Consider the following 27041-nt stretch of genomic DNA (forward strand, 5'->3'; position numbering starts at 1 on the left):
CTCCAAAGTGGGGAGCGCCTGGCCCAGCCCAGTGCCGGGTGGAAGCACAGGCACATCAGACTGTCCACCTGACTGGCAGGCCCACGTGCTGGAGTGTGGAGGAGGTGGCTGATTCTTGCCCTCCTTTCCCGGGCAAAGGGCTCCTGCTGTTTCCTCTCCCACTCACCATACCCACTCGGTCCTCCTTGTACTCCGCCCGCCGAAGCCGCTCCCTCCCCAACCCTTCGACAGATGGAACACTGCCACTGGGGCTTTCCGCCCTCCCTGCAGGGAAATATGGACGTGGGGTGTGAGGCTGCAAGACTTGGTGGGCCTCCTCCACCCCTTCTTATCACCAGTGATGCACCCATCCTCCCGCCAGCTCTGGGGGAGGGGCACTGGCACCCACCATCCCAGCTGAGGAAACCAAGGACCAGAAAGCCCAGAGCTCAAAGATCCCAAGCCCATGGCTCCCAAACCCACCAGCCCTGGGCCTCCCCTTCTCTAGGCCCTGACCCAGCCCATCCTCCTGGTTAAGCCTGCCCTCTTCTTTCCCAAAAGCATGCCCAGAGCCCAAGGCAGGAGGGCCAGGGAGACGGGACACAGGCCCTGAAGGGTGAGGAGGGAGCACAGGTGAGGAGGAAGAGACTCATGCACAAGTGTTGTCTTTTATTTCCTTCCTCAGGCAGCTGCAGCTTCCCACCAACAACACTGCGAAGCACAGGGTGGAGATGGAGGGGTGGGCATGGGGATGACCCTCGGAGCTCCAGGGCCTGGGACTACCTTGAGAGGTGAGGGCTGCAGGAGGCTGGGAGGCTCCCGTGCTGGGTGGGGGAGGAGCCCACCCCCAGCGGTGACAGCAAATCATGGTGGCTACGTGGGCTCAGAGCTCGGCTGAGGGACAAAGGTGGAGAGACAAACACCAACCTCACGACTCAGCTGGTTGGGAGATGGGGGGCCAGATGCTGACCCTGACCCCTGGCAGCACCCACAGCAAATAGGTCTGCATCAAAGATTCTGCGTATCGGCGGCGGGGAGAAGGGTACCTCCGGGGGCTTAAATAAAGGGGCAGGGGGCAAGGGATGCGGCGGGAACAGAGGGTGACCGTCTGGCCAGCGGGCCTGGCCTCAGGGGCCCCCGAAGCAGTGTGGAGCCTGCACTGTGGCTTGCGAGACCCCTTGGCGGGGAGGAGGGAAGGTCTCACAGCCAACGTCTCGGGCCCCACCTCTCTGGGCTCTTCGCGATCCTCTGGATCCTCACTGGAGGGCCAGGCTCGGGGAGAGCGCACGGGGCAGGGAGACGGGCGCCAGGCGGGCCTAGCGCAGGTCCTCCTCGTCGCCCTGGATCGTCTTCTTGATGCGCAGCAGCATGGTGGTGAGCCACTGGTCCAGCCGGGAGATGGCGTCGTACTCCTTCACCTGCGTGCGCCGGGGAACCAGTGTCAGGAGGGGCGGCCCACCCTGCGCCTGGCCTCGGCTCCCGCCCTGTCACCAATCCCAGCCCACAGTCTCTGTTCCCAAGATCCTCCAGGTGTGTCCCTGTCAGCCTCAGTCCCGGAGGAGGAGCAAGGGGAGGCGTGGACCCCGACCCAAGCCGGAGCGGCTCCCTTCTGTGTCTTTACTGGCCTGGGTGTGAGGCTTCCCTTGGGGGGAAGAAAGATTTTATAGCTGAAAAAAAAAAAAGTCCAGTTTTCTTGTTTTACGGATGGGAAATTGAGGCCTGGAGACATGAAGAAGCGGCGGGGTGGACCTGACGAGTTTGGTCTCTGTCATCATTCAGAGGCCTACGATTGGTGATGGGTACCCAGGGAGAGACGTGCTTGACAGATACAGTCTGGAGGACCTAATGTGGGCCTGAGCTGAATGTAACTGAGTTCCAGAAAGCTCAGAACAGGGTAAGGAAAAGGGGAGAAACATCTCCGTGGGGCGGTTCTATCGGAGAAGCTGCCGGAAAGGGGGACCCTCCCAATGCTGCCTCTCCGGCACCCTTTGCTCTTCCTCCCTCCTGCTTTCGGGGAGGGGAGGGGGAATGATGCGACTCATTCCCTCCCTCCCTGCACATCCAGGACCACCCAAAGTGCCCGATGGGAGACAGCCTTAACTGCTCACCCAGGGGGACTCTGAGTGGTGCAAAGACCTTGGCCTTCAGGAGCAGACAGATATGGGCTCCAACCCCAGCTCTGGCCCCGAGAGGCCTCAGTGCCATCATCTCTAAAACGGGGAGAGCACTCCCCGCACCTCTTGGGGCTACTTGTGAGGATTCTGGAGCGACTGGAGAAAGGAGTTCATGGCCTGGGGCCGGGGCTGGAGATAAAAAAGGGTGAAATTCATGGGACCACATCTGACAAGGGCAGCCACCCCTGCCAGCCACTCACCGCCTCGGTGTAGCTGTCCACATTCTGTTCCTCGTGGGCTTCTAACAATTTCTGCAAGAGAATGGCAGGCGGGGCTCAGGGGCCCAGGCTGGCCTGAGGCCTGACCTGGATGAGATTCACACACACACTATCCGGGTGAGTGACAGTCGGGGGGATCCCCACGCTGACGGGAAGAAAGGGGCTATGTTCCAACCCTGCCGTCCGCATCAGAAAGTCACTAACACAGAATATCACGTGTGCACGCGTGCCTGTGTGCATGTGAGATCCCGCAGCCTCCCAGCTCTGCCCCCAGCTCCATCGTTGACTGAATCGTACTTGTCTCATCCAGAAACTGGTGACCCAAATGGCAGATGAGGGGGAAACAAAAGACCCTTGAAAAGTACTGTACAAATCTCGACGATCGTGCTAAGCGGAGCCAAGCCTCCAGACGCCCGTCCACACGCCCTGCTCCAAGCGCACATGCAGGAAAGGGGTGGCCTGAGCCCCTGGCACTCACTTTCATCAGCTTGCACTCCCGGGAGTCGGAGAACGCAGGGAATAGTTCCTCGTACTTCTGGACAGCGAGCTGAGTGTTGGCGAGGGTGTAGGGGAGGACGAAGGGGACAAGTTAATAAAGAAGGGCCCTCGGAGCAGCTGGCCCGGCAGCCGAGGGGATCGGGGGCCGCTCTGGCCCCGAGTCAGCTGTCTGTGCACCCCACAGCCTCCAGTGACACCAGGCTCTGTGCTTGGCGGCAGCTTCACAGAGCTGAGCTCAGTGCAAGCCTGGCTGCAGAGACAGCTGCAGGGAACGGGGGGCGGCGGGGGCCTGGGGGAGGGAGGAGGGTTCCCCAGGCCGGTGCTCAGTGCCTCTCCTGCACCCGGTCCACCCAGGGTAGGGGCAATGGCAACAACTGCCTGGTACCGCCTCACAGCAGCACATCCTATGTGTCAGGCCTGACGCCAGGCACTTCTCACGTTTAACCCTCACGAGGACCTGGGGAGGGTCAAACGATGGTGACCCTATTTTGAAAGTAGGAAACAGATCCAGAGGTGGTAGTGACCCGCTCAGGGCACAGGGGACGTGTTGGGGATCTGAACTGGCCTGACCCCAAAGCCCAAGCTCTCACCTGCCCTGCTGGATGCTGGCAAAGGGAGAAAGGGTGGGGCTCAGACACACCATGTGGCTGAGGATGGGGCAGCTGGAGACCCCAAGAAATCCCAGACGCCAGCAGAACCCAGCTCCTCTCCCTGGCCATTCCCCAAACCCTCACCCAGCCCTGACCCCTCTCTTGCTAAGATGCCCTGAGAACGAGCGGGGCTGGCATTTAGGCTCTGGTTCAAATCATGACACTGGGAGTCAGAAAGATCCGGAATTCTGGGGCTGCAGTTTACTAGCCACGTGCTTTGAACAAGGGACTCTGGTTTCAGCCTCAGTGTCTTCATCTGTAAAATGGGGCGACCATGGTATCAACCTCATGGGGTGTGGGAAGGACTCAAAAAGTGCTCCCACAAAAGAAAAAGCCTGGCAACTGAGCAAGTCGGGAGTTGGAAACTCAAAGGCTACAGGGACTGAGCGAGTGAAATCAGGGATAGAAACAAGCATTTCCTGCCCAAAGGCCAAATGCCAGGGGCCAGACATGAGTGAGGGGCTTACCCTCCAAAGGGGTTAAGAGGTGACTCGGCCTAGTGACAGACACTGTGCTCCAAGGGCAGTCACCCTGTGGGGGTGGGGTAAGCTCTGGGTGGGCCCCTGGGCCTGGGCTCACCTTGGCGTTGAGCATGTCGATGCAGAAGTGGCAGAGAGCCGCCTTGAAGAAGTAGTCCTTGGCGCTGTACTTGAGCAGCGGGCTGTCCATGGCATTGGTCCCCACCTGCAGGCACGAGGAGGCGGGCAGCCAGAGGGCCAGGGCCACTGCCAGGCACTTGGGGGCCAGCTGGGAAGTGGGTTTGTTCTCCAGTGGGGCCCTGTTAACCCAGGACCCCAAGGGCAGGGAGAAGAGAGACCAGCCCTGGGGCAGTCAGCAACCGGTCTGTGAGTGACCGAGGACCAGGGCATGATGGGGAGTGGGGGTGTGGCCACAGGGCTGAGGCCAGGTGTCCGTGGGCTTCCCAAGGCACCCGCGATGGTGGAGGGAGAGGCGGCCCTGCTGTCAGGCCCGACAGGAGGCTGGCACATCGGTGGGCAGAGGGGTGGCAGGCTGCGGGAACATGAGAGGCGGTGCCCGCCCCGCTCTCCTCTGAGGCCAGCTGCCTGCTTTTCTCCTGGGCAGGCTGAGCCCACCAGGGAGGCCGGGCCCCCCCGCCAGCCCTCCCCACCCAGCAGAGGGGAGCCTGCATACCCAGGGGACACTCCCTCCCGGGCCCCTTCTAGCAGGCTCCTCAGCTGCCTCTGGCTACCCCGGGCCTCGCAATTCTTTCCACTCTCTCCCTGACTCTGGTTCTTAAGAGTTGGCCTCACTCTGGGGCCGCCTGGGAAGTGCCCTGTGAGGAGTGTGGGAAGGGCCTCTCTAGGAAGAGGGCGGTGACACCGCATGGGGTCGTGGGTGGAGAGTGTTCATCCAGGCTGAGTACATGGTGAGGGCGTGGGGATGACCGAGGAAGTGCAGAGAATGGGGGCGGAGGGCAGGGCACTGGAGAGGGTGAGAGACAGATGAGGGGCACTGGCAGGCGGGATGGGGCGCCGTGCCCACCCCAGAGAGCAGGGCTCGGAGCCCCGCCTGCCCCCACCTGTTCGTAGATGTCAATGGCCTTCTGATACTGCTCCAGCTGCGCAGCGTAACCAGCCACCTTCAGCAGACACTTGTTGGCAGAGCTGAATGGGGCAGAGCGAGGGGAGGGAGGTCGGTGGGAGCCAGGCCCGGGGCCCTCACCGAGGGGCCGGGGCGGGCAGGAGGGGTACCTGTTGGACTCCTCGCCTTTGTAGTAGTCTGCAGACTGCTCGTAGTGGGCGATGGCCTGGGGAGACACGGGCGGGGGCGGGAGGGCGAGGGGCCAATGCAGCCTTCATCACCTTCGGGCGTGATATGGCCCGGGACTCACCGGAGCCCCTTACCCAGGCTCTGGCGGTGCCCCGTGCTCCTGTCCTCGTCTCAGAGGACTGGCCGAGGCAGCCCTCCCCGGCCACTGGCTGGGCCCCACCTGCCACTGACCTTCTCGATGTCCACCAGCTCCGTCTCGTAGATCTCAGCGATGGAGATGTGATGCTTGGCCGCGATGGTGAACCGGCCCTGGGTGAGACGTGGGAAGGAGCCCTCAGTGACGAAGGGCGTCCTGAGTGCCCCGTCCCAGCTCAACCACACCCCTCCGGGTCCCCGAAGCTGGATCCTCAGCCCTCAGCCGCCCCTGGGAGGGGAGGTGCGCAGAAGGTCCCAAGAGACAGAGGGGCACGGGGCTTAAAAGGGAGGCTCTAGCATGAGCGGCCTGGGTCCGAGTGCTGCCCTGACTGGGTGATGGCAGGCATGTCCCTCCATATCCAGTCTCCATGGGGGCCCAGGCAGATGGAGCAACACCGAGGTAACGTTTGCACAGGGACTTGCCAGAAGCTGTGGCCCAAGGAGGCATGTGACAGATGGTCCAGAGAGGCGGAAGGACCAGCCCAGAGTCACCTGGCACAGGCTCCCCGCTGCCTAAGAGACAGCCTCCCTCCCGGCCTCCCTGTCCCATGTGGCCACACAGCCCTTCTCACACGTCAACCCCTGCCCTCCAGCTTCCCCTACAGGCGCCCAGAGCTTTCCCCAAGGATGCCTTCCAGCTCCCAGAGGGGCTGAGCACCTCCTACCTGCCTCCACCCGGTGGGGGTCCAGATGCCTGGCCCATGGCTACCTCCTTGCTGAGGGCAGCAGGAAGGGGCAAGGCTCTGGGCTCAGCCAGGACTGGTTTTGGGTCTCAGCGACTCCTGTTGGTAGGTGTGGGGCCCTGAGCGAGTCAGGTCTCTTGTCTGGGACCCTCTTTCCTGACTGTCAAACTGGATGACAGTGCCCACCTCACAGGGCTGCTGTAGGGGAGACTAAACCACCCAGCTCAGAGCATCTGCTTCAACACATGGCAGCTGCTACCACTGCTGTAACGACACTACTACAGCTTGGCCCTGGACCCGGCAGGAGGCAGGGCCCATGCTCCTGCCCGAGGGAGGGGTCTGATAAAGGTAGAGTGTGAAGGGACAAAAAGTGGAGTCGACAAGAGCCAGGGCCTGGCTTTGGTCCACTGGCCTGGCTCCCTGGCCTCAGATCAGCAGCCGCCTCTCTGGACCTCATCTGTCGACGGGGATGCTCCCTGGGGCAGGGCAGGGGCTGAGCTGACTCTGGGCCCTGCCTACCCTCCCCAAATCAAATGGGATGCTGGCGGGGGGTGTCTGGGTAAGGGGAAATGCACCGGATACGCGAGGACCCCAACAGCAGTGACATCTATGAGTGGGGACAATGACAGCCTGTGGGGGGCCAGAGGCAGGACCTGGGGAGGGGCCGTCAGCCCCTGTGACATGCTGGGAGCTGCCACCAGGAGCCAGGCTGGTGAGGAGCTGCATGAGGACCCAGACAGCCCAGCCCGGCTCCAGTGACACCCCTCACCCTGCCAGTCTCCCGCCTGCTCTCAGGGCCGGAGGAGGAGAGGGGAGGCTGGGGCAATATGGTAGGACTTGGAACGGGGTGGACAGGACACGCAGTGACCCTTACCATGTCTGTGTATATCTCAATTGCTCTCATCAAGCAGTTAATGGCCTCTGGGGAGAGAAAAAGGAAGGCGGGGAGGAGAAATGAGAAGGTGAAGTCATTTCAGCAGAGGCCGAGGAGAGGAGGAAGGGGCAGGGCTATGCTCCTGAGCAGGGAGGGAAGGTGAGGGGACCCGCGAGCCGCAGGAAACCTGGTCAGGCTAATTTATTCTGCTGACTGTGACTTGCCGGGCACATGCTTTCGGGGGAGCCCTGCTGATACAGCTGCCCCCTCCCTCGGGCCACCACCTTCCCAGCAACCCCTGGGACAGGGCATAGCCAGCTGGTGGTCAGACTCCCGTGGGTGTTTTGGGCCAGACCTGCCAAGGCCCTGCCCTTGAGGATGAGCTGCCGGCAGAGGCAGCAAAGGCTGACATCAGAGGAACGACCAGGTCCCACCTGGGCTCTGCCACCCTTTCATGGTGGGACCCTGAACCAGCTGCATCCCCCGGCCTCCGTCTGCGGCAGGAGGCGGCTGGGTGCCGTGATGCTGCGGCCCGTGCGGTTGGGGTCTCCACTATTCTGCCTATATCCCAGCCTGCAGCGGAGCCCTCTGAACCCTCCTCCACCTGGCACTGCTGCCTGCTGGCTCCTCAAGCCACAGGTTTCACCGACAAAACACACACACTGGGATGGCACCTGGGAGGAAGAATTGGGGTACCTTTGTTGTACCACCTTTTCCAAGTTTTTAAATTTGGAAATTTGGGAAAGGCATTTTTTTTTTTTGATAAGTTATTTGGAGGAGAGAGAGAAGCATGAGTGGGTGGCATTTTCTAGCAGATAGAGATGAGCTCTCGGGTGGATTTTTTTTAAAACACCATTTTAATGCATCTCAGGAGGAAAGAGTGTTGGGGGAGATGGAGGGAGACGGACAGAGAGCCTGGACAGACCACAGCAGGTGGGCTCTGAGCTGGGGCAAGGCTGAAAATTCACCCCGCAGTCCGGCATTCGTAAGCCCCCTGGTCTGCCGTCGGGGTCTCCAAAGTCAGCAGGGCCCACTGGGCTGAGATGCTGCAAAGAAGCCGCAGGCCCGGTGTCTGCTCTCAAGGGGCTAATGGTCTCATCATGCAGGGAGACATGTGAACAGAGGCTTTTAGGCCCAGACCTGTGGCTGGCCCTTCAGGGAGTCCACAAGCCCCCTCCCCAAATTTACAGGCCAAAAGAGGGTGTCTGTGAGCACTACTCTGGGGGAGGGAGGATTGGTAGGTCGGGTCCAATTCTGAAAGGCCCCTCGGGACCCCTAAAATAGTCAGAGAGCGTACACCACTGAGTCAAGGTTCTGAGGCTGATGGGGGAAGCCTGAGGCAGTAGAGAAGAGGGAAAGAAAGCAAAAAGGGGCAGAGAAGGAGAAAAGGGAGAGAACACCACAAACAAATACGGCCTGAAGCAGTGTTACTTTCACACAGACACACAGGTTTTGTGACGGAGCATTTCTGGAAGTAACTGATGAGCTGGCAACCCAGTGGTAAGGAGAAGGAACTGGGGTTACGGCTGCAGTGCGTGAGCTGTGTACACCCCACCCTGCTCCATTCTCCACCCGGGGGTGGGGGGTGGGGGGTGGGGATGCGGCCAGCAGGTCCCCCCTGCAAGCGACTCACAGGCTCCCTCTCCTGGAACGAAGGGGCACACGAGCAGCCAGCTACAGGCAGAGTGGCAAAGGGTGCCCAGGTGAGGTTAGCAGCCCTGGAGGGGGAGAGGCCGGAAGCTCCCCTGGCAGGACGGGCTCCCCTGCAGCGGCCGCCCCGGGCCTGCTGGCACTTGCCTGGAGTGTCGTCAGCAAGACGGCCCTTGCGGTGGCAGTAGGGGAAGAAAGCTTACCCACAGGCAGCAGCGTGGATTCACAAGGCTGAGTCCCCTGGCTCCAGGACAGCTGTCCCTGAAAGCGGCAGGCTGCCAGCTGCCACCCCAGCCAGAGCACTAGAGGATTACCTGCTGACATACTGGCTACAACCAGCTTATCTCCGGTCACCAAGACCCCGGGAACGAACAGCCTGTGCACCCTGGCACACCAGCCCCCGACCAGCCACCTGCAGAAACCGGGAGCCAGAAAGGGGCTCTGGGAATGATCCAGCCCCAGAAGGTGGGCGGGGAGGGCTGAGGCCCAGAGAGGGGAAGGCGCTGGCTTAGGGAGACAGGTCTCCTCAGTACAAGGGGGCAAATCGCAGAACCCTACGAAGAAGCGGAATGGGTAGAAGGAAGACGCCACGTGTCTGGTACACAGCAGGTACCCAGTGAGGCTGGCAGTGAGGTTGGGGGAGCACACGGGGGAGGGCGAGCGGGGGTCTGGCCACTGCCCTGCCCTGGGTGCATGTGTGTGCACACACGCACCCCTGGGCCCAGCTATCAGGCGGGCAGGGTAAGAGGCCTCCCTGGCCTGAGTCTACCCATAGCGGCCGGCAGTGGCTGGGAACCAATGACAGCTGCGGTCATCGCCTCCCGCCTCTGCCCTCAGCCACCAAGGCGGGCAGCAGGCCACCCTCGGCCCACACTCAGGGAAGACGCGCAGAGGGAGAGCGGTGACAGGCGCCCGATCGCTTCCTTCCGCCCTGGCAGTCCCAGGCACAGACAGCTGCCTGTCGGTGGTGGAGAGGGGGGCGTTTCCAGGACTCCTGTACGAAGTGCTGACACAGGGCGAGGCCTCTGAGGCAGGTGAGGCAAGCAGCGAGGCCCCAGGGAGCTGGCCACCTGCTTGGGGAAGCCGGGCAGTGATCCACATGAGCCCTCCGGCTCTGCTTCACAAGGCAAGTGGCCAGAGGGGAGGCAAGGGGTGTCCAGGCCAGGCTCCCATCTGATGGGAGCCGAGGGCTGCCCCTTACCGGACGTTTATCACATGCCAGGGGCCATGCTGGGCACGTCTGTGCTTTATCTCACGTGTGGTCTCTGCTTTACCAGACCAGGAAATGGAGACCCAAAAGATTAGGTGTCTCCCTGAGGTCACAGGGGAGCAGGCTCCCCCGGGCCTCAGAGACCACAGTGAGCCCCACCCTCCTTGACTGGGGTGGGCAGTCGAGATGCGGTGGTGCCGGGACGCTGCCGCTCCAACACCGCTCCCGGCTCTGCCCACACTAGGCTCTCCCCTGTGCCACAGTGCCTCCTATTCCCTGAGAGCCACCGCCAGTACCAGATCCACCCCTTCCCACCCTCAGCATCCAGGGCAGAGAACCAGGCTCACTGATCTGATCCCTAGAGAAACCAAGTTGGCCTCTGAGCCCCAAGATGGGCACGTCACCACACCTAACCACTACTGCCTTCCCACCGACGCCTCAGCCACCCACCACGCTTCCGGAGGCCAGGCACCGGGCCACACCCCTGACCCGGGCCCTAGCACCGCCCCCACACCCTGCAGAGCATCGCTGCTAGCTGAAAAGGCTCAGGTCAAAAGCTGGGGAAGGACGCGACATCACGGTGCCAGGTGGGGCCTGTCCCCCGGAAGCGCGGGGGCTTGTTTGAAGAGCAAGTGGCGCTGTGCACGTGCCATGAAGCTGGCCTCAGCTCCCGCCCCAGACATCTGTCCTTCCAGTCACTCTGGAGCAGCAGCTGAACATCACAGATGCTAGGGCAGCATCTGCAGGTCGACCAGTTCCCCAGAGAGAAGGCAGGCTGGGGGTGGGGGCCCTCTGCGGGGGACGCACAGACTTCCCTGGGTGATTCGAGCTGAAAACAAACCCAAGGTCACCCCGGGTCATCATCACATCACCACATGGCCTGCCGTGGCCCAGCGCTGCCAGCCAGGCGCACCTGGCTTTGTGCAGAGCGACGACGGCCCACCCAGTCACAAGGCCTCCCCTCGGTTCTTGCTGAGCCTGAGCTCACACGTGTGAGACACCCGGCTGCACAGGAGCCACCTGTCAAGTCTGGGAACAGAGAACAGCTACTTGGTCCACACAGACGTCAAATCCTCCACTAGGAACTAGATGTCCTGATGGTGGTAACGAATCTGCCACCAATTCCCCAGCGCTGGTGTGTGAACCAGTGCTCACAGATCCTTGGAGAGACCCCCGGGCACTGGTGCCAACTGCCCTCTCTTGGGAAGGATAGGCCTTTATTCCAAGGTGATGCATCTCCTTTAAAAAAAATTAATATTCATATATTTCCCATTCTCTTATGAGTGAATAGTGACAGTACATGGTCATTTAAAAAAAATGAGCTTCTTAAAATTAAAAGTTGGCAACCGATGTCTGCCACCATGGTTAAAAAAGAAAATTCTGGACTTCCCTGGTGGCGCAGTGGTTGAGAGTCTGCCTGCCGATGCAGGGGACACGGGTTCGTGCCCCGGTCCGGGAGGATCCCACATGCCGCGGAGCGGCTGGGCCCGTGAGCCATGGCCGCTGAGCCTGCGCGTCCGGAGCCTGTGCTCCGCAACGGGAGAGGCCACAGCAGTGAGAGGCCCGCGTACCGCAAAAAAATAAAATAAAATTCCAGCTCCACGAAGTCCAGAAGTCTGGTACCCACTGGGTTGCGCTTCTACTTCAGGATGAGCCCAGGGGACAAAAACGGTTTCCTCACAGTGAGTTAGTCCCAAACTGGGCTTCTGTCCCCAGCACGCCCTCATTTTAAGGAACTTGTTCTCTGTAGCTACATCTCTGGGATCGGTTCTCTCGGACCCCATCCCCCACCCCCAAGGGGTAGGGAAGCCAGGTTAGGATAATTTCCGCTCCTTTTTCGGCAGCAACTCCTACCTGGCTGGTCTCTGAACCCCCTCCCACCCCCGCTCGCATGTTAATTCTGACAACAGAACAGACTTTCCTCTCTCCTTGGCATGCGGTGGGTCTGAAATGTAACTCCCACTCCCAAATGCTCGCAGGCTCCAGCAGGGGAGGGGAGCCATCAGCTGCAGGCACAGAGCAGAAGGGGAGGCGGAGGCTCGGAGCGGGATGCAAACGCCGCCAGAAGGGAGCCAACGCTGAAGTGAGAGCGCCAGCGCCTCCAGGCCAGCCTGTTGCCTACTACCTTGGGCCGGAAACCTGAGGCCTTCTCTGGGTTGGGGCTCAGCTGGCGCTCTGGGCCGCCAGCTCCAGTGGCCCACAGAGGCCCTCACCTTGGGGGTCGGCTTTCTTGAACGCGTTGCCGGCGTCCACGAAGCAGGTGGCCGCGTCGTGCTTGCTCTGGAGCTGCAGGTGCAGCTGGGCTGCCTGGCAGAAGGCGTTTCCGGCAGCTGGAACAGAAAAGGGGGATCCCCGTCTTAGGGGGGGCTCCACGCTTTAGGTCGCTCAGACAGGGCCCGGGGAGGTGGTCGAGCTCTCCAGGGGCAGACAGAGTCCCCGAGAGAGGAAGAGCCTGGCCGGAGTGAGCCGAGGTGCAGGCCTAGACCTCGGGCCTCCTGACCCGGAGCTGTTGCCCGCATCCCTGGCCCAGGGGAGCCTGGAAACAGCATCCCCGGCAGAGTGCCGGCTGAACCGTGGGATGGGGCTGCTCGGGGGTGCTGGGGAAGAGAGTGGCGATCAGGATGCAGCTACCCCAGATCCCCCACTGCCTCTCCCCTTCCAAGCCTGAAGTCTCCCTGCACGGCCCCCAGCCCTTCCAATCTAACTCCCCGGCTCCCCTGCCTCCGTCCACATGCCGGTCCCTCGTCCAGAGTCGCGGCAGGTTGAGTGGCAAGGAGGCCTCACGAGGTCCACTCCCCCAGGGCTTCACGTCCAGAAGGGGAAACAGGATGGAGATGCCACGAACTTGAGAGCATGGGGACCAATGAGCATGGGTGCAGCGAGGCGGAGACCACACCTGAAGCCCAGGCTGTCCTGTACTCAGCTGCGAACTGCCACCTTCCAGGTGCCCCAAGCCATCCTGTTCCCACGTCTCCGGCTCCTAATCTATCTGACTTGTGGGAGACAGCGGGACCCCTCCTCCTCAAGGGGTAGGTAGGGGCTGTGCTAACTGGGAGCTCCAGTGGCCAACTCCAGCTCAGTCCTGAGCCCCCTGCCCTTCATCCTCCTCCAGCTGAGTCCGAGTCACAGAATTCCTGAGCTGGAAGAGGACAAGAGGGCCTGGCCCCCATCCTGTACCTTTAGAGCAGGAGGCTAGACAAAGCCACCCAGGTTTTCACTATGTATGATTTCTTTCTTGTTTTTAAGGGCTCCAAACTTGAGTGCAGAATTTCCAGAAAAGTAGTATCATTGGGAGAAAAGTTAAAAAAAAAAAAGGACTAAGACTTTTGTTTGAATATTTGGGGGAAGGAGGGAGGTGACAAATTTTAGGAGAGAAGCACCATCTATGCGATTGAAAAAGAAATATTCTTTCTCTAATGGTATTGGCACCTTAAGAGCATATAAAAATACACATAGGATCTGGCTCTAGGCACAATACATGCTGTGAAAGCTTAGGAAAAAGCTCTTCTAATTTTCAGGACACCAAAAATATTCTCAGAAAACGATAGTCCATTTTGCCCTGTGCCTCCACACCCTGACTTCACAGCCCCATCCCAGGTTTCATTTCCTTTGTAGTCAGAGAGCTCCTCCCTGGAACTTTCAACACTGTCTTTGCTTGATATTCTTGATCCAATCTTCCTGATGTTTGAAGCCATGTTATGAAGTCAGCCCCCAAAGGGCTCGAGCACTGGCTTTTTGAACCTCTCTTCCAGGCCTGCAGGTAGCTCCCAAACAGATCTTCGGCCCCTTGGACCTCCAGGAGCTCCTCCCCGGACTTTCCTGGCAGTCCAGTGGTTAAGACTCTGCGCTTCCACTGCAGGGGGCACAGGTTCAATCCCTGGTCTGGGAACTGAGATCCCGCACACCGCACGGTGCGGCCAAAAGATTAAAAAAAGAGCCCCTCCCTGCCCACCCACCTCTCCTTGGCCGACGCCGCCCAAGCTCCAGTCTTGCCAGGGTCTGACCATACCCCTCCTGGCCAAGTCAGAAGGGCCACTCCGCCCACCAACACAGCCTGTGAGCGTCTCAGGAGGCACGTGACCTGGGATGCCCTCTTCCGGGAAGAGGCTCTTCCAGTATACTATGATACTGTCTGTGTGTGTGTCTGTCTTGCCCCAACTGGAGTGAGAGCACACAGATGGCTGGGGACCTTATAAGTGCTCCTGCAGTCTGCCAGTCTGTTGACTGGAGTCCTCTAAGGGCTTCCCCTCCCACTCTAGAGGGAGGGGTGCTGCTAATAGGAGTGGGAAATGGAGCTCGCAGCTGCCACTGTGCTGTGCTGACAGCCCTGCGTGGGGACGACTGATCTCCATGAACCCACAGGACAGCCCCGCAGGGTCAGGACCGTTCCTTTCCCTGTTGCCGTGCTAAGGAGGAAACAGTTTTGGAGAGGCCAGGTAACCTCCCTGGGGTCACGTGGCCAGCCTGAGCTGTGACACAGATCCAAGGCACTCTGGCTCCAAAGGTCAGGAAGCCACATGGGGCAGGTTAAGCCCTCCAGCTCCAGAGTCAGAGCTCTGGTTTCTGAATTCTGCCTCAGTCACTCACTAGTCGTGGCGTGTTGGGCAAAGGGCTGGGCCAAGCCTCAGTTTCCAAATCTGTGAAATGGGGATGTTAATGGTACTGACCCTCATGGTGTTGCTGTGATGATTCAGTTAAATAATGCAAGCTTGGTGCTTAGGAGAGTGCTCAATAAATGGAGCCGTGATGAATGTTATTATTGGAACCACCTGAATGATCCCCAGCCCAGAATTCAGACTCTGATGGAAGTATTAGGGAACTGCTTCCAGGGAAACCTGAGATTCTTTCTTTCTTTTTTTTTTAGTAATAGTATAGGTGATTTACAATACTGTGTTAGTTTCAGGTATACAGCACAGTGATTCAATTTTACATATATATATTCTTTTTTCCGATTCTTTTCCATTATAGGTTATTACAAGATATTGAATATAGTTCCCTGTGCTACATAGTAGGTCCTTGTTGGAAACCTGAAATTCTGAATTTAAGGAGAAACCCCTCAGAGAGCTCATCATCTACATGGGTCTATCTGAATTCAATAATCTATTTATCCTTATCCTCTAAGTTCTCATTCCAAGGCCCTGTGACCCAAGTTGTAAAATAACCCAGTGGGCTCGGAATGACCAGATGGCAGGCCAGTGGGTTTGTAAAGCTGGAGATGGCATTGATGGGGGAGCTGCAAGGCTGAGGCCTCAGCCAGGCCTCTGGGACTGGAAGCTGAGGGGAAAGAGGAGAAAGAGCCATGGAGGCGCTCTAGCAGGGATCACATACCACTCCAGTTTTTGGCCATCTTGAACATGTTTGCTGCTCTGGCGTAGATTTCACATGCTTCCTCTATTTTGGATGAGCCTCTGGGAAAAAGGAAAGGAAAAACAGGTAAGAAAAAGATCTAATCTGGTATCAAAGAGAAAGCAAACCAGGACTTCCCTGGGGGTCTGGCGGTTAATTAAGACTGAGCTTCCAATACAGGGGGCACTGGTTCGATCCCTGGTCAGGGAACTGAGATTCCACATGCTGCACAGTGAGGCCCAAAAACAAAAAGGGAAAAGCAAGCCTTCTGCCCCAGCGACAGTGGAGATGTGTCCTTACATCGCCGCTGGATGGTGGCCCGAGCCCCAGCCCCAGCATGTCCCCGTGAAGCCAGCTTCCCAAGTCCAGCTACAGCTCAGGCCTCTGCCTGGGCTCAAGGGAGATGGAGTCGGTGGCCCCCAGCCCCCAAGCAAAGGCTGGCTAGGCCCTCGCTGGGCAGGTCTGGGCTGGACCCTCATTGCGGGGGGGGGGGCCCTTCCCGACCACCCGCAGGGGCCCTGCCTCTGACAGTCTCCTCCACTTCCTGCTCAGATGCTCGGTGCTGACCACTGGATCCCAGGCTCTCTGCAAATCCCTCTTCCCCACGAGACTGCAAAGCACTCTGGGGGAAGAGTCCATCCTTGGACACCCTGTCCTTTCCTCAATGCCCTAACCCTGTCCCTTGCACACTGCAGCTGTCCTATGAAGACGTCTCAACCCTAAAGGCATGTTGCTGCCAATTCACGACTAGGCAGACATATAATAATACAGACATGTGAAGAAATATCGTTTTTAAATATGCACACCGAAAGTTCCCATTTGTGTTAAAACAAAACAGAAAAAGAGGGTGAGAACAGAAACATGCATGTAAACATAGAAGATTTCTGGAAAAATACACACACAAAAAATAGTTACAGTATTTTTCTCTAAGGTGGGGTCTGTAGAACTGGGTGCCAGGTGTGGGAGACAGACTCATATCCCTTGTTAGTACTGTCTGGATTTTAAAATCGTCTGCATATTTTACCTATTCAAGAAAAAATATATATATATTTTAAATATTAGCATTTACATTGGGTTCTGTGATCCAGCAATGAATTACATTCCTAGCAATTTATCCTAGGAAACTAAGCAGAGGGACTTCCCTGGTGGTACAGTAGTTAAGAATCCGCCTGCCGATGCAGGGGACACGGGTTCGAGCCCTGGTCCGGGAAGATCCCACATGCCGCAGAGCAACTAAGCCCGTGCACCACAACTACTGAGCCTGCACACCTAGAGCCTGTGCTCCGCAACAAAGAGAAGCCACTGCAATGAGACGCCCGCGTGCAGCAACAAAGACCCAACGCAGCCAAAAATAAAAATACATAAATAAACTAAAAAAAAAAAAAAGAAAAAACAAAGAAAGAAACTAAGCAGAGAAGCTACGAGGGTGTTCAGCACAAGATTATTTAAAATGGCAAAATAATGGGAATTCCCTGGCGGTCCAGTGGTTAGGACTCGGTGCTTTCACTGCCAGGGCCCAGGTTCAACCCAGGTTGGGGAACTAAGATCCCGCAAGCTGTGAGGGTGCTCACCGGCCCCCCATCCCCCCCCCAAAATAAAGCCACACAAATAAATCATCTTCACTGTCCTACCCCTCAGCCCTGTGTCAAGGGACCCTGGAACCTCGCCGACAGCAGTCACAGAGGGTGAGGGCCTCCGATGTAATTCTGGACACAGTATGGGGAGCACCCCTGCCCTCTGCACTGCTGGTGAGGTAGGGCCAGCTTGCCCATGCTTTGGGTGCACATCAGGTGTTTGTTATAATAATCAAACCAGAGCCCCGGAGCCACCCTCCCTGGAGATCTCACTCAGCAGGTCTGGGTGGGGCCTGCAATCAAGATTTGTAACAATGGCCTCAGATGATTCAGATGATCAAGCGAGTCTGGGAGGGAAAAAGCTGACCTAGACTGACCTCTTGGGAAGCAGCCACCAGTGACTTGTCCCATGTCAGGTAACTTCGGAAGGCAATACCCCCAGGGCGGGCTGGCAGGGTGGCTGGGACTGGAATCCCGGCTTCCTGAATCCAAATCGCACCAGGTAAGCTTCTTCTTTAGATGAAAAGTCTCCCCTCTGCCTTCTGGGGCTGTGCTGACACTCTGCACCCACCCTCTGCTGTCCCCAGGAAGCAGCCCTGAGGGATGTGGTGATGCACACTTCCCACACTCACCCTGCTGGGTTCCCCCATCTTCCCACCACAGCTGCACAAGACGCCTTGGGCCTGGGGCCCCTGTTTGGAGTGACTTCCTCAGAACCCACTCCCGGCCCTGGAGAGGTGAGGGACTTTCACAAGCTTTGGGCAGAAGAGATTTCAGAAGGGTCCCTGGGGGCCAGGCTACAAAACCCCCTGGGGGATCTTCTCTGGAAGGTTCTCTGAAAGGAGTCAGGTGCATTCACAGGCTGAACCACAGATCTTCCCGCCCCACGGATCCCCTGGCTCCTCCTTCCCTTCCTCGTGGGTACAACTAAATCCTCTCCAGACCCATTCTCTGAAAAAGCTCAGGTTCCCGGAGGAGCAGGAATGGCCCGCCCCCCCACGGAGAGGCCCAAAGCCGGGTGGTAACAATGAGCAGAGTCAGCCTCGGCTGGCTTGTCGCCGCTCAGTGGGACGGGGTGGACTCAGAACACAAGGCCTGTCAGCTGCTGGGCTGAAATCCTATGATCCCAGATTAAGCTGGGCCAACCCCATGCTGGCTCACTGATTCTAACTGCGGGTGGAAAAGCCAGAGGGATTAACATCTGCTCAGGCCTCCAGGCCTGCCTTCTCCTTCCCCTCAAAGCTCGGGTCCTGGCCACTCCTATGACCAGGCGATGACAGGAGAATCTCTGGAGCTCCAGCCTCTTGCTTTAGGGATGAAAGTGGAGTCATCAAAGGGGAAAGTAATATGGCTCAGGTCCCTGGCAAATCCTGAAGCAGAAGCCATTCACATAGCCATTTATTCAACTGGGGAGCAAATATCTGAGCATTTGTTATGTGCCAGGCACTGCAGATAACAGCAGCAAACAAAGGAGAAGGACCTGACCCTCAGTAAACAGGACATCAGCAAGACAACTGCAGAGGGACTGGGGGACGAGGGGCTTCTCTGAATGGGCAGGTCAGGGGAAGCTGCTGTGACTATGTGAGATTTAAGCTTAGGCCCCAAAGATGACTAAGGAGCCATCCATGTGAAGCGGGAAGCACATTCTAGGCAGCAGTCACAGCATGTGCAAAGGCCCTGAGACAGAAACAAACTTGGCCAGTTCAAGGAAGAGAAGGGGACCAGGATGGCTATGGTCCAGGGAGTGGCAGGCACTGAGGCTGGAGAGGTGGACGGGGGACCCCACGCTGGAAGCCAGGAGAAGGGTTTAGGCCTTATAATAAGGAGCGTTCTGCAAGGAAAGAATGGGCAGAAGGAAGAAGAGCCCAGTTCCTCTGCTTTTCCAAGCTGTCTCCCCGTGTGATAAACCTGCATGGTTTACGACAGGATTTCTCTCCTTGGTCAGGTCACTTCATGTCACTTATCTAAGAGTGGCCTCCCCAACAAACCCCACAAACTCACTGAGGGAAAGAAACCAGGCCTCCCTCAGACCCCTGCACAAGGGCCAGAGGGGCTAGCTGGCCCTGCATCTTCTGAAGAGCCCAGGTGGCAGCGCCTGTGACAGCTGACTGTCCCTCCCTGCACTGATCCCCCCAAGCTGCCTCTGCTCCGCCCTTCCCATCACACAGCTCCGAGCCACACCGGGAATAGAGGCAACTGGTTTGGGCCGGGCTGGTGCAGGGCTGTCTATAATTACCCCACTCAGCTTTGCTTTCTCCCCTCCGCAAGGCGGAGGAAGCAGTCTCAGGTCTCCCAGGCACAGCCACCATCCTCCAGCGGCTGCCATATGGAGGAGGGAAGGGTGCGGTGCCAGGCATGCACAGATAGCCCGGTGGGACCCGGGCCAGGGGGTCTGCAGGGCAGAGTCTCAGCCTCCCTCCTTCCTTTCTCCATCCCCTGGGCACTTCCCGGCTCCCAGAAACAAGCCCCCCACCCAACCTGCAGTCTCCTGAGGGCCTCAGAAGGCAAGGCAGGTGGATTAACTCCCATGTTAGGTCCCCGACACTCCCTAAACCCCTGTCCTCCTGCGGTGCCATAGACACCTGCCCTCAGCCCCCTCTTCGGCCTGAAGGTCCCCACCCTGATTCTCCGTCCACGCCCTGGGTGGGGAAGAATGGACCCAAGGGCTGGTCCAGCCCCGACCTCCTCTCCTTTGCTGTGCATCCTCACGACTCATTACAGCGGCCTGCCAGGTGCCACCTGAAGCAGCACAGAGAACCTCACAGTCACCCTCTAGGTATGACCCTGGCTTACAGAGGAGGAAGCTGGGTCTCACAGTGGTGAAGGGGCTGGCCCAAGCCGATGCTGCCAGGAAGATGCTGCCCAATGGGGAGAGAGAGAATGCACTTGGGGGCCAAGAGACCTGGGCTGAAGTCAGCCTCGGGCACTTTGCTAGCTGTGTGGCCTTGGGCTAGTGATCCCTGAGCCTTGGTTTCTTTATCTGTAACACAGAGACAATGAGCCTGACCTGGGAGGCGTCCTCCTCGTGAGGATGAGAAGGTGCAGTACCTGGCACACAGCACAATGAGGCCTGGAGCAGGCGCTCGAACAGTTGCTATTATATGAAGGAGGAGAAATACACCCCAAGGGCTGCCGGCCACCCGGCAATGGGAATTCTAGAGTCGCTCGGGGTGGGTGGAAAAATCGAGGACCACAGTCAGCCAGGCCTGGATTCCAGTGCTGGCTCGTGGCGCCCCAGCCTCTGCTTCCTCAGCTGTAAGTGGGGATAAGACGCCATAGCTGGCAGGCCTGCTGGAGGCATGAGGAACACCCCCTGCCCCTGCGGGCAGCAGCCAGGAGAGCGCCTGCCACACAGCAGGTGCTCAGCCAACGAGAGCATCACTCGCTTCAGGCGGGCGGAGAGTGCAGGTTCTGGAAATGTTCTCTTTCGCATCTCAGTGTGGGCTTCATCGCCTTACCTCCAGATTAGCTAAGTGGCGCCCCTCCCCTGGCTTCCACAGAGCCGGGGGCCTCCCACCTACCCCACCCCCTACACACCACACTGATGGGGCTGGTTCCCGGGACATCGCCCTCCTGCCCGTGAGCTCAAAGGCAGAGGCCACGCCTGCCACATGGACCAGCAGGCCTTCCTGTGGTTCTTATACGGATGCCCTCTGCAACCCAAAAGGATTCCTTCATCTCAGCCAGAGCGCCCAATGGTTCCTATTTTTTTTTTTTTTTTTTTTGCGGTACGTGGGTCTCTCACTGTCGTGGCCTCTCCCGCCGCAGAGCACAGGCTCCGGACGCGCAGGCTCAGTGGCCATGGCTCACGGGCCCTGCCGCTCCGTGGCATGTGGGATCCTCCCGGACCGGGGCACGAACCCGTGTCCCCTGCATCAGCAGGCGGACTTTCAACCACTGCGCCACCAGGGAAGCCCGGTTCCTATTCTTAAAAGATGTTTCGGAAAGACCCTTGCCTCTCAGTAGCCCCACTCCAAACAGGAGTGTCGAAACCTCTGTGTGAGCAGACAGCAGGGTCCCATCCATCAAGAGAGGCAGAATCGGGGCTTCCCTGGTGGCGCAGTGGTTGAGAGTCCGCCTGCCGATGCAGGGGACGCGGGTTCGTGCCCTGGTCCGGGAAGATCCCACATGCCGCGGAGCGGCTGGGCCCGTGAGCCATGGCTGCTGGGCCTGCGCGTCCGGAGCCCGTGCTCTGCAGCGGGAGAGGCCACAGCAGTGAGAGGCCCGCGTACCGCAAAACAAAAAAAAAAAAAAAAAAGAGAGGCAGAACCCTCAGACTGCGGCGAGATGACGGCTGGCTTCCTTGGAAGCCTTGTGTCCCCTCAGGAAAGCCTCCACTCTGAGCCCGGGCAAGAGAGGCTGAGTTTGAAGTTGTGGATCTTGGCAGCTGGCAAGGGACAGCGAGTCACCTCGGTGCCCAGCTCACCGGCACCCCGGGGTCCTGCGTGCTCTGCAGGTGGAAGGTGGTCTGGAAGCCGGCACTCCTCAGCCGAGGGCCCGGGGGGGTCCTGGATGGGGGACACCTACCCGGAGGACCTTGGCCGCAATCTCTGCCTCAGGAAAGCCAGCCTCCAGGGCTCCCAGGGGTTGCTGGTGCCCAAGAGTGGTTCAAGCAGGAACCGTGTCAACATGTGATCTGCAGGCTGCTGTCTGTGCACAGAAAGCACCCCGTTACCTCTAGTCCTCCAGCGCCTCGGGCTCAACTTCCAATCACAATACCTAATACTAATACTGTTGGTAAAAGTAAGCACTTGACAAGCCCTCACCATGGTCAGGCTCCGAGCTCGCAGCGCTTCACGTGCATAACCTCATTCTCTCTTTAGGACAATCCTACAAAGTAGGTGTTACTATGATCTTCAGTTCACAGAAGAAAAAACTTGCTAAACACACTGGTATCTGAGTGGAAAGTTGTTTTTATTTTGGATTTGGGGGAAGGGGTCACGGGGGAGATGTCAGGGACGAGGAAAAGCACGGGAACAGAACCACCGTTTGGAATCTGCACAATCCCGCAGGGGTACAGCAAGAAGTCTGGATCCCTCGGGAGACAGGCAGCAGGAAGGAAGAAAAAGCGCATCTTGCATCTCCCCTCTCCTTTTCCACAACTGCATCGTCTTTGGGAAATCGCCACCTTTCTGCTTCCAGAGCAGAAGTCTGGGCTGCTCTCCCATCTCCTGAGCCCGGCTGGGGAGCTGAGGAGGGGAGGGAGGTACAGAAGCAGCTGGGATCTGCGAGCCGGCTGGTACAGCCTCCCTCCCAGGCTGCTGGTGCACCAAAGCCCCCTAGTGTCTGGCAGCCCAGAAACAACGAAGAGCAAAGAAGGCCTTAACAGCCAAGGTGACGGGGCTGCCCCCGATCCCAGGCGGGAGCAACCCGCCTTGGCCCTTGTGACATGAGCAGAGACCTCTCAGTGTGGCCTGCTGTCATCGCTGAGGTTCCTGAAAGGGGAAGGAGGAGCAAGAGGGACAAGCTGAGCCCCGACACTCCCCCCTCCCGTCCTTGGAAGCCACAGGGGGGTGTGAAACGCTGAACCCCAGCAACCCTGGCTCCAGAGGGAAGGGGTCAGGAATGGTTCCCGCCCATGAGGCAAGTCCTCTCGGGCTGGCCCCTCCGGCTCTGGTCAGACAGGTCTCGGTCTCCGTCTGCATCCCTGTCCTGTGTGCTAGCCTTGCACCATGGCAACCGCTCTTGGAGCTGAAGGGTCTGGGATGAATGCACCTGCTTTTTCTTTCAGATGTTTGGAGAAAACTGCCACGTGGGTGGGGAAGATGGGGGAACCAGAGGAAGGAAGCTCCCTAAGACGCCTAGTTAGTTTGCCAACATCTTCCCTAAACGGAGTGCCCAGAAATGGGCCTGAGCATCAAGAAGAAACTTCGTGTGGCAGCAAGAGGGCTTTGGGATCAGACAGGCCTGTGTGTGAACGCGATCTCCCACTCACCAGAGGACTGGGCAAATATACCAACATCTCTAAGCCCCCATTTGTCCACCTCCACGGGGATGTCGTGAGGACAACATGTGAGGACGCAGGTAAAGCGCCTGGCCCAGGCCGGACTCGGACTCAGAGTGAGCACTTAATAAACGTTATCAGCTATTATTACTGTCACTGTCTTCACTCTCCCCAACACCAGTTGCTGCAGTCCTTTCTACAAGGCAGATGGGAACCCTCCAGCACTAGCCCTACTATGGATTGAATATTTGGGTCCCCCACCAAAATTCATGTGTTGAAACCTTAACCTCCAAGGTGATGGTATGAGGAGATGGGGCCTTTGTGAGGTGATCAGGTCATGAGGGTGGAGCCCTCATGATTGGGATGAGTGCCCTTATAAAAGAGACCCCAGAGAACTAGTTCACCCCTTCCACCGCCCTTTCCACAATTTGAGAACACAGTGAAACGATAGCTGTCTATGAGGAAGCAGGTCTTCATCAGACACCAAATCTGTCAGCACCATAATCTTGAACTTCTCAGCCGCCAGAACCGTGAGAAATAAATTTCTGTTGGTTATCAGCCACCGAGCCTATGGTATTTTGTTACAGCAGCCCAAACAGACTAAGACAGGCCCCCATTAAAATCCTCAATACTCTCCAACACCTCCTCAAATCCAAGCCCTTTGTCAGAAGACCCTCCAGGAATGGGCCTGGTTCTTGTTCAGTCTCACCCCCTTCTGCCCATTCTACCTTTATGGGCTAACACGGAACCCCCTGCATTAAACCTTCATCTGGGCCTTGCTCAAACTGTCTCCTCTGCCTGAAGCAGTGCTCCCCCGCCAGAGGGTACCCCTGGAACTCCTGTTCATCCTCCCAGATGGAGGTCTCTCCTCTGGGGAGTCATCCCTGTTCCCTTTAGATCTTGGTTCCCCATCATTTCGGGCAGAACCTCCCCTCACACTAGACCTCTGTTCACACAATTCTCTCTGCCTAGAACACCTTCCCCAGCTCCCACTCGCTTAGCATGACCTAGGGTTCCTTGGGGCCCAGCTCACACCTCACCAGAACCTCCCTTCAGCTCATGCAGCTTCCTGTCAGGTCAGGAACCTCCCACAAACGACAGAATCCAGCCCTTAGTCACATTTGACAATTCTGCTTTACTAGTGTTTCAGCAAGCGTTCATCTTCTTCCCAACCAGGTGGCAGGTGTTTCAGGGTCTCACTCAGCTGCTCCCTCCAAGCACGGCCCAACAGTACACTAACCCCCAGTCCAAAGGGACCAGACACCAAAAGCCACCCAGGAAAACCATTACCGAAAACTGAGCTCTTAGCCCCACCCCAGAACACTGCACTTGAATTTCTCCCCTTGTGAAGGAAGCAGACACACATATACCCTCTCCCCACTCTTAGCCTCCAAAATAAAACATTTCTCACCTAATCAATACAGGCCATCAGCCCCGGATGTTTCTCCACACCAGGCAATTCTCAGCCAGGTTACTCAAGTTCTTGCACTAAACATAATCCACCCTCAAATAACAACGAGCGGCTCCCATCTCCTTTCCTGGAAAGAACCCTCCCCTACTTCATTTCTTACCAACCTCCTAACACCATCTCTCCCAATCCCTGGTCCTCCCCGCAAGCCCCTTCCCCAGCCTTCTGGACGACTCTCCCTGCCTCACAGCCCTCCCCAACCTCTGCCTGTCTCTGCTGCCAGGCTCCAGGCGGCCCCCTCCTCACGGTTCCCCCTAGCTCACTACAAGCTCACCCGGCCCGCTGCAGCTCTCCTCCCAGGCCGATGAGCAACACAACCCTCCTCAGTCCTCCGCGGCCTTCTTCTCCCTCCACCCGGGGCCTCAAGCCCCCTCCCCTCACCCTATTAAGTCCCCACGGCCCGGAGTTCCGTTCCCAACCTCTTTCAGCTCCTCTCTCATCACACTGTTTCTCCCTGCTCTGACCCCCCATCCCCACTTCTCCCATCAGACCCCTACCTTGATCCCCACCAGCCCCGTACAGGCTCCACACCTGTTTCCTTCCTGGAAGTCACACTGATGGTAGCTAGCACTCTCAGAGTGATAACCACATCCCAGGCTCAATTCTAAGCAGTTTACTTGCATTCTTATTCAATACTAGTAACAAACACCTGAGACAGATTTCACTAAGCCCCCCTGTAACAGGGAAATTAAACAGCTTACCTAAGGTCATGAAATGGCAGAGACCACTTCAAACCAGGGCTTTTGATACTCCTAAGCCACTAAAATTCCTCAAAGGATGGCCAGCCAAACAACTTTTACGAGCCAACATGAACTTTATGTGAAATGTCTGCCACACTGCAGGTGTTGGTTCTGTCTCCCAGACCCCTTCAGCGGTATCCTGGGCACGCCACTCTCATCCTACTCACAATGCCCACCCAATCCTTACTCAAGGATCACACAGCAGGCCTTCGGCCCCTTTTGGTTTTCTCATCTCACTCATCTCTCCCTTTTATCCCTCCAGTTCCCAAATCAAGCCTCATCCCACCTTAGTCTCCAGCCTCCCAGTCCAGGCTTCTTCAGAAGCTGTAACTCCTTCACCCCAGGGATTCCTCTGCTCAGAACTCAGGGTGTCAGGTCCCCTTACACTACTCACCCGTGGCCAAGGCCATACCCATCCCAGACACCTCACACATCTCAGACTTGGGCTCATCACTCCCAGGATCACCTTAGCCCTGAGTCCTGAGCCTGCGTTCACACAAATCCACCGCCCCAGGGCTTGGAAAGGTGAAGCCCACGGGCAGGCGTCCTCAGTCCCAGGAACCCAAGACGGCCGTCTGGGATCCTTCAAATAGGTTCTCCTAGAGCTCCAAAAGGCTTCTTGACCTGGTTGCCCTCCCAGGCTCCCTCAGTCCCCGCAGGCCAGGTCCCCTTCAAAGCCTGAGACCATACTCCCTCGGCCCAGGTTCTCCTCCAGCCCCTTGGCCCACCTTCAGCCTGGGTCCCCTTCCTGCCTCCAGATGGTGTCGCCTCGGCCTGGGTGTCCTCAGCCCAGGGCCCTTCTACCATCTTGGACAGACTCTTCTCAAACTATTCTGCCAATGCCACAACCCGGGCACCCTGGCCCTCGGCCGGTGTCACCTCTGCTGCCTTAGACCATGTCACGTAATCCCGCCCCCCCCCCGTCCTCTAGGCTCGAGCCCTTCGTCTCTATCGCCGCCCCAGTCTGACTCCTCTGTCCTCTCAGTCTAGGTCCCGGCCGGACCCCTCGGCGCGGTTCTTACCCAAATAAGCCCGAGAAGAAGGACTGTGAGTTCTTCACTTTGCGCTCCGCCTCGGCCAGCAGCGCCATCGCCTCCGCTTCCTTCCCGGAGTTGTCCATGGCGGCCGCAAAGGTACTCATCAAACCGCCCGACCCGGGCCCTCGGAGGACTCAGCTGCGGCCGGGCCGCAGTACACAGGTCAGGTGAGCTTAGTGGTCTCCGCTGACGTCGCACCGGCGCGCGCCTCCTGCGGCCCAGAACCACGTGATTCGCACCGGCCAACCAGAGGCGTCGTAGCGCGGCGCGCGCCCCGTCGGCCGCGCCCTCGCCCACGGCCGCACGCCGCCCCGTGAGTCACGGCCTCCAATTGGCGACCCGATGCTTTAACGCATGCGTATGCATCCGCGTACGGCACCCTACTCTCTTCCTGGTGCTACCGGGACAGACCACGTGACTCCGCATAAGCCAATCGTAGTCCTCACCGCCAAGGACCCGCCTTGAGGTGCTAGCTTGCTGGATCTTCCTCCACCAATCAACATCAGCCCTGGGCTCCTTCTGCACTTCCCGGCGGAATTTGGACCGTAGTCAGTTGACCGTTGATCCTCACGTGACAGGTCCATGCCGGAAGACACGGCCAATCCACGCCTGGGGTTTGACAGTTCCCCTGCGCCGAGTTTAGTCCCCGCCTTCGCTCTTTACCTCCTGACGTTCTCCTTCACTTCGAAAGGCGTAAGTGGTAAGACGGAAAATGGTATCCCTTTTCCTGCGCCCTCTGTCGACCTATGCTGAAATTGGTTTCGGAAGGCCAGTGAAGTAGGCGAACATCATTTTATCGTGCTTTGCTTTCTTGCTTTTCGCAGAAATTATGGCTTTTACAAACTGAAGGTTTGTGGCAACCTTGTGTTGAGTAACTCTGTCCAAGCTACGCTATTTCCCAAACAGCGTCGGCTCACTTGATGTCTGTCAGGTTTTGGTAATTCTTGCATTACTTTAAAGTTTTTTATTACTATATTTGTTAGGGTGACCTGTGATCGGTGATCTTTGATGTTACTGTTACGACTGGCTAAAGGCTCAGATGATGGTTAGCATTTTTTAGCAGTTTTTTT

The 27041-nt window shown here is 58.0% G+C and overlaps 1 protein-coding gene across 1 annotated transcript; it reads right to left on the bottom strand.

The window, feature by feature from the left end:
* Window positions 1-628: 628 nt before the first annotated feature.
* Window positions 629-26194, bottom strand: NAPA (NSF attachment protein alpha). The gene is made up of 11 exons (XM_081216527.1): window positions 25957-26194; window positions 15191-15270; window positions 12076-12192; window positions 7003-7049; window positions 5482-5559; window positions 5232-5287; window positions 5060-5144; window positions 4099-4203; window positions 2850-2918; window positions 2354-2404; window positions 629-1397 (listed from the first exon to the last, which is right to left on the bottom strand). The coding sequence occupies exons 1-11, from the start codon at window positions 26073-26075 to the stop codon at window positions 1296-1298; spliced, it is 909 nt and encodes a 302-aa protein (XP_081072653.1). The 5' UTR covers window positions 26076-26194; the 3' UTR covers window positions 629-1295.
* Window positions 26195-27041: the final 847 nt, after the last annotated feature.

The sequence above is a fragment of the Mesoplodon bidens genome (assembly GCF_964165515.1).
Source record: "Mesoplodon bidens genome assembly, chromosome: 18".
In the NCBI taxonomy this organism is placed as follows: domain Eukaryota; kingdom Metazoa; phylum Chordata; class Mammalia; order Artiodactyla; family Ziphiidae; genus Mesoplodon; species Mesoplodon bidens.